Source organism: Pundamilia nyererei, unplaced genomic scaffold (genome assembly GCF_000239375.1).
Source record: "Pundamilia nyererei isolate P.nyererei 1_Seehausen unplaced genomic scaffold, PunNye1.0 scaffold00001, whole genome shotgun sequence".
Classification (NCBI taxonomy): domain Eukaryota; kingdom Metazoa; phylum Chordata; class Actinopteri; order Cichliformes; family Cichlidae; genus Pundamilia; species Pundamilia nyererei.
The window spans coordinates 4,276,576-4,287,708 of record NW_005187402.1 but is presented as its reverse complement, the minus strand read 5'-3'; the positions used below and the strand labels follow the sequence as shown (position 1 = coordinate 4,287,708).

General features: G+C 42.0%; 1 protein-coding gene across 2 annotated transcripts in view; it reads left to right on the top strand.

The window, feature by feature from the left end:
* The first annotated feature begins 408 nt into the window (after positions 1-408).
* The window catches only part of brd8b (bromodomain containing 8b), a 15,095-nt gene continuing 4,370 nt past the window's right edge, over positions 409-11,133 (top strand). For both annotated transcript variants that reach the window (XM_005719479.2, XM_005719478.2), the window contains exons 1-17: positions 409-489; positions 2,143-2,239; positions 2,813-2,882; positions 3,029-3,078; positions 3,195-3,317; positions 3,406-3,486; positions 3,960-4,024; positions 5,032-5,201; positions 5,487-5,678; positions 6,068-6,161; positions 6,586-6,728; positions 8,019-8,454; positions 8,543-8,580; positions 8,666-8,865; positions 9,138-9,230; positions 9,554-9,622; positions 9,741-10,026. In XM_005719479.2, the coding sequence (XP_005719536.1) occupies positions 471-489; positions 2,143-2,239; positions 2,813-2,882; positions 3,029-3,078; positions 3,195-3,317; positions 3,406-3,486; positions 3,960-4,024; positions 5,032-5,201; positions 5,487-5,678; positions 6,068-6,161; positions 6,586-6,728; positions 8,019-8,454; positions 8,543-8,580; positions 8,666-8,865; positions 9,138-9,230; positions 9,554-9,622; positions 9,741-10,026 (2,226 nt within the window). In that variant the 5' untranslated portion in view covers positions 409-470. The remainder of the gene's footprint in view (positions 490-2,142; positions 2,240-2,812; positions 2,883-3,028; positions 3,079-3,194; positions 3,318-3,405; positions 3,487-3,959; positions 4,025-5,031; positions 5,202-5,486; positions 5,679-6,067; positions 6,162-6,585; positions 6,729-8,018; positions 8,455-8,542; positions 8,581-8,665; positions 8,866-9,137; positions 9,231-9,553; positions 9,623-9,740; positions 10,027-11,133) is intronic.

The following is an 11,133-nucleotide window of genomic DNA, read 5'->3' as shown; positions in this document are numbered from 1 at the left end:
TGTGTGTGTGTGTGTGTGTGTGTGTGTGTGTGTGTGTGTGTGTGTGTGTGTATTATGTACATGGTTCTGTGCTATACCATGCATTATGCATTGGTTCTGTGTGTCTGAATATGTCTAACTACTCTGTATGTAACAAGAGTTACGAGCCTATTTTAAAAATATAGGGAGTATGATTAAAAAGTTGTCAGAAAAAAAAAACGACTCAAGTAAAGTACTGATACCTGATAATTGTACGTAAGTACAGTAACGGAGTATTTGTATTTCGTTACAGTAACGAAGTATTTCCAACTCTGCTTAAGTGTAATGAAACAGCTCCTAGTATCCCTCACTGTTTTTAAAGCTTCGTTTATTTATTTATTTATTTATTTAATCAAATTTCCATTTGTTCCGCTCGCTTGGGTTGACTTTACTGTGTGTTCCGTTGAAACCTGTCCGGCGGAAGTTGTGATCAAGGCCTCGTCACAAAAGCAATGGCGAGCGGTATCGGCAGTGAGTAATATATTTCAAGTCTTTCTGTTTTTCCTCGTCATTTATAGACAGTAGTAATAGCAAACAAACTCCAAGCCTTGCAGCTAGATTATTTTAGCCAGAACCTGTAGCCCCTTACCTTGCTAAAACGTTGCACCGTGTTTACCTGTGTGTGTGTGTCTCACGAATGTGTCCCCCTTAATCGACTATGCTAAGCTAACGCTTTAAATTAAATATTAGCAATGCGTATGTTGTTGTTTTTTTCTAGAAATGTATGTGATACGTCTCTTGATAGGGTTGTGTGTTTTAACTTATATTCACGCCCCAGTAAACTTGAGGAATGCTTTGCTGTAATCATATTAGCATACCCAAGCTAATATCAATAGTGTAGCATTAGCTAGCTACCTTGGCTAAATAACGAAAGACGTTTAAATCATTCATTTGACGCCGTTGCCCTTGGTTTTTATTATATTTTTAAACTTAAAATAACGTTTTCAACATATTACGATCTGAACGGTTTTTATTGACTGTACGAGAACAGGACCGTCGTATGTGTGGTACTTAGCGAAAAAACAATAACAAACCACTAAAAAAACTGAGACAGTCCGCAGAGACTGATTCGTCATCTGACTGATGATAGTGTTCTTCTTAGAAAAAATACTATTTTTTTAACATGTTTTTGTGTGTATTTGACCAAGTAAGCAGGGATAGAAAGTTCCGTAAAATAGCACTCAATTAAAAATAATGTTAATTGGGATTTTACTCAATTAAAATTGTCAAAACGCAGTCAGATAATATTGCTAGTAATAACAAAGCCATAACGTTACAATCTAATGTGGCAGAACTACTACTACACGTAACCACAAGTCCCATATATTTTATGTTCAGTTACTGAAATTACCCTCAGATGCCTTTGCAATTTGGATGGAAGCTTGTGTGGCAGAATGAAGTTAACTGAGTTGTTTCGGAATGTCTCATATTTTATGTGGCTCTTTTTGAGCCATTGCTTTTGCCCTAAAATACAGGTTTTCAATTAGCTTCTTTCAGCTGTGCCTTTTAGGGGTCACCACAGTGGATCATCTGGACCATCTGCCTCTATCTCACCCAACCCCTAACATCCTCTTCTGTCGCACCACCCTCTGCATAGTCCTCCTCCACTGCATCCACGAATCTTCCCTCTGTTCTTCCCCTTTTCTTTCTGTCTTGTAGCTCCATCTTCAGCGTCCTTTGTTCAGTATATCTATTATCTTTCCTCTGGTCATATCCAATCAGTCAGCTATCTCCCTTTCCCAGTCCCTGCTCTGTCCTCAACGCTCCAAAATTTCTCTGTTACTGACTCTAGCCACACTAACCTTGGCCTTCTTCTAATCTGTCTTCACTCATCAGTGGCATAGTTTCCACTGGTACTCTGCTTGCCAGCAGCACTGGTTGCAGTTTGTGGGCTCCTGACCAGTCCAGTATGCAGATCTTACTAATGAGCCACATGATTGGATTGGTGATGATTTTAAGTCTGATCCTCTTCCTGATGCACCCCTCTCCATTATTCATTTGGGTTTGGGGCAAGCCAGTACACTGTATACTGGCTTGTGGCATCCTGTGGCTTGTTAGCTAGTAGCAACAAAGTAGCAGGAAAAACAGTCAATCGTGTAATAAATTCTTCTTTCCCCCCAACAGAACACAAGATACTGAATGTGGGGCCGACGGAGCCCTGGTCAGTCAGGGAGAAATTGTGCCTGGCCTCCTCTGTTATGAGGAGCGGAGACCAAAACTGGTAAAAAGAAATATGCTCAGCTACTTTTGTGTGTGTGTGTGTGTGTGTGTGTGAGTGTGTGTGAGTGAGTGAGATTTAGTTTGCCCATGGGACCTCATATTCATATTTTAAATGTGTTGGAGAAATGCTGTAAGGAGAAGATATGTAAAATGATTTAAGGATCTTGTTTGATTAATATAACTGTAATTGTATTTACTATCATTATATACCACTATTTTTCTGCAGTTCTCCTAAAAATGAGCATTATAATATGAAAATTATCTTCAGAGGGTTTTGTACCATTTCTTTTAAGATATTAGTGTTTGCAAACATTTTGTGCTTTCCCTAAGATTACCAGTTTTTGTCTAAATGAACCATCGTACTAGAATATATCAGATTGAGTGTCTTAACAATGATCCTTATGGTGGTTATTGTTCTGTGCTCATAATCTGTTTCAAACACTGGCAGTAGGCGAGTGCAAGGCAGTTCGTAAGACAAAATAATATTATTTTATTTTATTTTTTAAATGCTTGTTATTGTTAGATTATCTGCTTAATGCTTGAGTTTAGTCTGAGGAGACTCTCTGTGTTCCAGGGTAAGTGTAAGTAGAGCCATCAAGCCTTTCGCAGAGCCTGGGCGTCCACCAGACTGGTTCTCACAAAAGGTGAGAGCATAACAAATATTCCTTTTGTGAATTTATCTCACACTTCACTTCCATAAGTCTTCAGGAAAATTGTCTTTTGAGTGTAACTGCAGTTGGACTGATCTCCTCTGCTCACCTATCAGAATAATTTGTTCTCTGTTTCTCAGCACTGTGCCTCACAATATTCAGAACTGCTGGAAGCTACTGAAGCCCCTAAGTCAGTATTACAGTGTGTACACATATCTGTGTGCAGATATAAAAAGTAAACAATATTATTATGCATTTTAAAAATAATTTGAGAGTTGACTCAAAATGTGTGTTTTCCTGTTCCAGGCGTAAGCGCGGTGAGAAGGGCGAGGTGGTCGAGACCATTGAAGATGTCATCGTTCGTAGGCTGACCACTGAGAGAATAGAGGAGTTAAAAAAACTTATACGAGATACACAAGAGCAGTACAGGTACATAAACTCTTAAAGGGAAAACATTTGACAACTTTGATATCTGAACTTTAACCCCTTTTTGCTTTGTTTGTTTTAATCACAACAGGAAGTTGAAGAAGGAGGTGGATCTGATACAGATGGGTCACATGGACTCCCAGCTGAAAGAGCTTTGGGGAGAGATCACACTGTAAGCATCTTATCTGTGGGATAGTGCTTCCACCTAATGGGTGGATTACCATGATAGCTGTTTCACACAACCAACTCCAGTGTGTTAAAGATCTTGCAGAACGCTGCCAGTAAAACTTTGCTCTGTTTGCCAGTAACCAACAACTATACATGTTTTGTACACTGTTCTTTTATTTATATATATATATATATGTGTGTGTGTGTGTGTGTGTGTGTGTGTGTGTGTGTGTGTGTGTGTGTGTGTGTGTGTTTTTTCTAATATATCTCTTATTCACATTTTTCTTCTGTCTGTGCTGCTGTAACAAGTAAATTTCCCCAATGTGGGATTAAAAAAGTATATGTCTGTATCTCTGTAGATGAGTGGGTTATTTAGATAAATGAGGGCGTTCTCTCATTTAGTTTTGTATACAAACTGTTATATTGTCATAAAATGCTCATTTTTTTTGTTTGTTTTTTTAAATTTGTCTTACCTAGAAAGAAGAAGCAGGACGAGGAGGAAGCAGAGCAGAAGAGGAAAGCCACAGAAATGGCGTACCAAGGTAGTTTAGGTTCACTTTCACTCTACGAAGGCTGGTGCATGTATTTCTTAGGAAAAGGCGAAGAATTAGTTGCAAACTTGTTGCTCTGTGGTGGGTGTTGCCATTGTCATTGTCTGTATGTTATGGTAAGATCTGTCAGAGTTTGAAGTTAAGTATATATGTCATACTATTAAAATTCGAGTGAGTCATTTGATATAAAAACAAAGTTCCCATATGAAGCTGAAACCTGTGATCTTGGTAAACTAAGGGACAGATTTGTGAAGGTAGAACTTCATTTTGTACCTACAGGTTTTTTTAGCATAAAGATTTCCCTTGTTGGCACGAACTCTAAGCTAAGATTAAAGACGACCATCTCTCACATCCACGTACAACCAGGAAGATTCAAATCACACGTCGAACCTCGGCCCACACATGTAGCCGACCTGTTGCAAAGCCCTTGTGGTTTTGGCTATGTGGACAATACTAGAAGGGAATTAGGATGTCTGAAAACAATAGCACTCTTAAAAATGATGAGAGGTCCTCTGTAGCCAGGCATTTTATTTCTCCTGGACTATTGCACTCTACATTTTATGGCTATTTGAGGTTGTTGGATAGAGGAAACGTTTTGAAAATAGAGTTTAGACCATCTGCAAACCGAGAATCATGAAGATGAAGTAGAAAAATTCTTTGCTGTAATTTATAGTTTGATATTTTTAGGAAGGGGAGGGAAGCTTAATAAAAACCTGAGGGGTAACATAGATGTGAGATCAGAATCAACTGAGAGGATGTAATAAAGCAGGAATTATATGCATCTATATCTCAGAAGATTGCAACTTCTCGTCCTTCTTGGAATGTTTCTCAGCTTCTCCTAAGACAAGAGCATCTTTCACTCAAGTGCTTGGGTTGGAGTGATGATCCTCTCACATGATGTTCAGGATTTCTCTGCTGCTTTTTTTCAGATTTGTTTTTAAGGAGAGTTTGAAAATTGTCATGCTCACCTCCACTCTGGTCTTCTGTCTGTATCGCAGCTCGCCAGGCAGTGAAAAACACACCCAAGCGTCTGCCCAGTGTGACTTTACGGTCTCCCCTGGGTGCCAGCCCGCCAAACCTGGATTCTCAGACTGACTCTTCAGTGCCCACTCCACCCATGGATACAGGAGCCGGTGTCTCTGAAGATACAACCACCACCCACTCAGTTGTAAGAACACTTAGTTTGCCATATATACTTGTTTAGCTCACAGGATAGAAGAATGATGGTGAAGGGAAATGAGTTTATAAGAGTCCCAGTTTTCTGTTAAGAGATGAATTTCAGCCAAGCTCACAGCAACATAAACCATGTTTCACTGCAGTGAATATGGAGACGTCTACAGTAACATTAAACATGAGTATATTCGGCCCCAGGGGTTATAGTTTTTGCCTCATTACAAGTCAGAGGAATAAGATCATCTCGCTCCGTCTCAATGACTTCTCTGCTGTCTGTCAGGCTCAGGGGGTAGGAGTGTTTCTGCCAGCAGCAGACCCTCCAGGACCTGGGCCCAAAGATGGTGGACTCGCTGTTCTAGTCGATGACTCGCCACAGAAAAGGCTCCTAGCCCAGAAGGCCACACCGCCACCCTCACCTCTACTGTCAGAACTGCTGAAAAAAGGCAACCTCATCTCAGCCAGCCCTCGCCTGGTGAGAGGCAACTTAGCATGGCTCATAACATCCAGAAACGATGTGATTACAATGAAAACCTTTGTGCGAGTCTTGCTCAAAGGCTTTAGACTCAGTTCTGTAAAATACCTGAAAACCAGCAATGTGTGAAAACAAATCATTTAAATGCATCTGTAAAGTGCAAATCGATTTGAAGTATTTTTAAATTCCTGGCTAAGCCACTGAGTTTTGATACCTATTCTAATACTAACATTCAAAGAATGAAAGTAGGACTTGATCCACTCAGTGGGCAATAAAGCCTTACTGTGATATTCTAACATCAGTATTCTTTTAAATCTTCTTTTATGCTCTGATATTTTTTATTAAACCTCACTTTGGTGTTTTTGTTGTTGTGTTTTTTCTGATGTCAGGTTGCAGAGGGCGACTCCACTGGAAGCCTAACTAATGGCGTACAGACTGCTACGGCAGCCACTGCCTTACCACCTGGCCATGACATCATCACAGGTAAACACACCTAACTAAGTTTCACATTACACAGGAGCTACTTTCTTTACAGCTTGCCTGGTTGCTGTCCTGGGAAATAATTGCATTCATGGGGCTCCTAAAAATGTCCTGATTTTAAAAAGCAGGTTAAACAAAACCTAACTGGGCATCGTGACTCCTGGTTACTTGTAATTAAGATAGACAGAGCATGTTCAAAGTAACACTAAATGTCTTGGGGGTGTCTGGGGGAACGTTTTTGCTTGTCTCTCCTCCTCCTTTTTTTCCTGTTTTTCTACAGTCTGTTTCTAAATAAAGTCACACGTCCGCGTTGTTGCATTTTAGTCATTGTTTCCTGGTTCAAAGAGGGAGATACGGGTCTTAACTTTGCAGTAAGATTCTTGTTGCATGCTTGTGTTCTTATTTCGTCACCTGCACGGGTTTACAGAGGGGGAAGCGGAGGCCGCAGTGAAGGCAGAGCTCGGTGAGGACACGGGATTAGTAGAAGAAGACCTCGTGGCTGTGTCTTACATTGGTGATGAACTGGACCTGGAGACAGTGGGAGACATCATTGCCATCATTGAAGAGAAGGTACGTACTGTGTAGGGGCTGCATTCGTTTGAGATTAACATGACCAGGAGCAGAGTTTATTTTGTAGGTTTAATATCAAGTATTTTAGTCGTTGATTAAGGCAATGACACTAAAAACAAACTAATACAAAGAAAATATGATTTAGAAAATATTTAGTGTTAATTGGAAAACAAAGAATGAAATTTTCCATATTTTATGTTCCCATTGTCAGACTTGGACTAAACATTTAGCTAAGAGTGGCCCTGAAGAATCTCTAGAGCAGAACAAGGACTGCCTGTAGATGGCACAACTACACTGAGGATTGTCACAGCAGCAACCTGAACAGACTGCCTACAGGAGAGCACTAGACAGGAAGTACTGACAATCGCTCGTTAACAGCAACTGAATTTTCACAATAAGAAAAAGGGGATTTTTTTCCAGTAGTATATTGGTTTCTTTATTCCTTTGGATGGGGGGAAAAAGATGTAAAATCTCAAAATTCACTTGGCCCACCCAACCCCTAGAGCCGGTGCCAAACATAAAGTCTGCGGCCAGGCAAAGACTCCAGTCCGGCCCACTGGACAGCTTTGGAAAATGTGAAGGAGGGCGTAAATTAAAGAGGCCTTTCACACTGCACCAAAGTACTTAAGTAATAGCTTAGCAATTAAATAAGAGAAAAGTTCCTGTGTTTGCACTGTAGAGGTTTCTGTGGTTTTTAGTGGTTCCACAGTTAAAACATATTTTCTGTGACTTAACAAAAACTTTGCCAGAACTTTCTGAAATTTTACACATTTTTTGCTTACAATTTAAACCCAAAGAGTTGCGTTAATACGTTTTTCTCATTTGCTACATCAGCGTTTCTTTAAGACATGCTGTTGAAATTGCACTTCCTTTTCAAATATTAAGACATCTCAGAAAGGTGAGTTTCACAGCTGTCTCAAGATCAAAGTAGGCTGGATGTGGCTGGATGTAACGATCACAACCTTAGTGTGGTCAATGAACTCCTACCAGTATGAGAGCCATACTGGAAGGAGCCTAGTGATCCCAGTAAGGTCACATGTGTCTGACAGGTCAGGAGGAAGAGGCCACAGTTATCGCTGGTGGTTTCGGTAGGTTGGGGTTTAGCTTAAGAACTCCTCTTGTTTTTTTGTTTGTTTGTTGTTGTTTTTTAATTGGAGACACTTCATTGCTGCTCTGACAGTCAGCAGGTCTAATATCTGCTCTTTCACTAACCTGGCTCCCCATGTAAAGTTCATGTGTGGGGAAACACTGAAACAACATAATGGTTTATCTTTTTGATCATCATCCCAGGACGATGACCCTGTGGCTTTGGATGCAGCTGCGGTGGAAGCAGCTCTCTCTCTGTGCGAAGAGGCCGTGTCAGAAGGTCACACCCTACCTGGCCCCTGGGAGACCCAAGAGCTGAAAGCTTCAGAGCCCACACCCACCATCCAAGAGTCAGCCCCCCCACAGACACCTCAGGATATGGTCGCAACATTAGCCCCGACACCTGCCAGCCAGGAGACACAAAACCAGCCAGATACTAACAGGGAAGAACCGCTTAAGGGAAACTATGAAGGACCTGAGGTGACGGGAAGTGATGTCACTTCTTCTGTCACCTCTGATGATGGTGTAGCAGCAAGTGAAGTCGCAGAGGAGGGGCCTGTGGTCAAAGAAGTCACTGAAGCTACAGTGAAGAGTGAAGGAGAAGAGTGGAGTCAGCCTGAGCCCAACCCACCTTGCTTAGGTGCGTGGATTACACACCGATCTATACCCACAGTGGAAATGCTCACACATTTCTGTTTTCTCATTGTCTCCTCGTTTCTGTCCCACAGACTCTGAGGACAGCTCTGTGTCCGGGAAAGAGTCCAAGGTAACACATTTAAGGCTACGTACATGTGTGGACGGCATATGATAACAAGAATAACCGTTATTTTACTCTGTGTGCTTGAATCCAGGAGGTGAAGGAGGAGGAGGCAGGGAGCGAGGGCGACCCCGAAGAAGCGATGGAGCTGAAGGACGAGTGTGGAGAGGGGGAGGGTCCATATTTATCTGAGGTGGATCGGGCAGCAAGTGAGAGTGAGGATGGATACGGCCCGCCCTCCCAGCGCTACACTGCTGATTCACTGGCCAGCAGCCCGGCCTCTTCTTCCCAGCTGTAAGTGTCCAGGTGCTTATTCTTCCAGAAAGGGCGTAGGCAAAAATATTCACCCTGTCCCTGGTTTTACCAGTAATAGTAAAACCAGGAGTCTGTTTCTCCTGAAATAACCCCTGCTATTCTTCTTAACAAAAATATTAGGGAAAATGGATCAAACTTAGCTGACTTTTGTCATTTTCATTGGGCTAACAGTCTAACAGTATATGCTTTTGTTTTTTTTGCTTTTCTCTCCCACTCTGCTCCGACTGCCTCTCTCTTCTTTCCTGCGTCAGCTCTACATGTGGCGAAGACCAGGAGGCGGTCCAGGCGCAGAAGATCTGGAAGAAAGCCATTATGCTGGTGTGGAGAGCTGCAGCCAATCACAGGTAGAGCTTTGTACCAGAGCTCAACAATAAATTGTTCCAAGTCTTGTTTTTTTGGTCAGTAAGTTCAAATCAATTTCATTTGATTTATTTATTTTTGTCTTATTATTGTGAGTTTCATCAATTTCCATCTTTTTGTATCGAGCTGGTGTGACTGAATGAGTAACTACAATGTTGGACATTCTGCAGCACGTTTGCATGAAACCATTTGACTTTTTCCAGTCAGTTAAAGAAGTTAGAGACTCGCTTGAATCCTACAGATTAACCCGGGTCACGTTGTTGAGAGGAAACAGGTGTTTTACTTTTGCTAATATTGTGTTTCTCAGGTACGCCAGCGTCTTCCTACAGCCTGTGTCAGATGACATCGCTCCAGGTTACCACAGCATTGTACACAGGTCAGACCGCACACACACACCCTTCATTTTTGAAACAAGCTCAGCTAAAAATCGTTGCAGCCTAACTGTTCAACTAAAGTACCAAAACAAACTAACTGCTGCTGCTTTCTTGCTGCAGACCCATGGACCTGTCCGCCATAAAGAAGAACATCGAGTCCGGTGTTATCCGTACCACCGCTGAGTTCCAGCGCGACATCATGCTGATGTTTCAGAATGCCGTCATGTACAACTCGTCGGACCACGACGTGTACCACATGGCGCTGGAGATGCAGCGCGACGTCCTGGAGCACGTCCAGCAGTTCCTGGCCACCCAGCTCATCATGCAGACCTCAGAGAGCGCCATCTCTGCCAAGAGCCTCCGAGGCAGGGAGGGAAATCGTAAACCAGGAGAGCCAGCCGAGAAGGTGGGTTGAGCAGCAGACAAGTCTGATTGTGATGAAGCAGAGTTCTTTATTAAAAGCAAAAGAAAGTTTCCACACATGCCAGTGCTGATGTTTTGTAACTACACTGTAAACTCTTGCCTCTCTCCAACACTGAGTGCTGTGACTCCTGTTAGATCGGTGCAATAAATGTTCTTCCAGGTATTTAGAGTTTTATGATGCCCGCAAAGCTACTGCGAACAGTCCCTCTGCCCGCCTCCAAGAGAAGGTGGAGAAATCTAATCTAAGTTTAATGCATTTTAATTATTTACAGGAAGTGCACAGTCCCAGAACTGGCTGTTTCTTGTAAACCACAGATAGCACTTCCAGTTTATGGAGTCATAAAGTTTTTTTTTATTAAGGGCATTTTATATTGGTGTAGATAAATGTGTTTGGTATATCAGGACCATAATTTCAGTGTGCCATCATGCTGCGGTTGGCAGTCATTTCAAAACTGGATGAAAATACACGCTTATGTGGAAGAAACATAAATAGTGGATTCATTAAATGTTTTTGACGTGTCAGTTATGCTCTGTGAAATGTCACAGACAGACATGCTGTTTTATTTACTGTCAGCATATGAAACCTGAGGAAGCTGTGGGTTCAGCACACATTTAAGTGACCATGCAGTCAGTGTAGTTCTGATTTATGTCACATAGAATATGACAAATGGACTAGTTTTCTAAAAGAACTTATTGAAGAATTGACCTCGATACACCTCACCCTGTCTCCACATTACGATCCCAGAGTGATGCTACTGTACTGTGTCAGTGTGGTGTGAAGTACCAGAAACCAGTGGTGCGATTAGGACACAAGGAGTTAAGAGTGCCAATGTATTAAAGGGTCGGCACTGATGTGCATCATACAAGTTAGGCATGCTCACTTTGTTACACAGCACTGTCTCTTCTAATTGCTGTAAGTGCACTTTCTTAATCTTGACTTCCCAGCTGCTTCACATCCTGCATGCTGGCTGCACTGCTGCTGTCTCTCTAGTCTATCTCTGACCCTCTGCTCTGTTTCCTGTTTCTCTCTCTGCATCTCCTAGTGTGTGTGTGTGTGTGTGTGTGTGTGTGTGTGTGTGTGTGTGTGTGT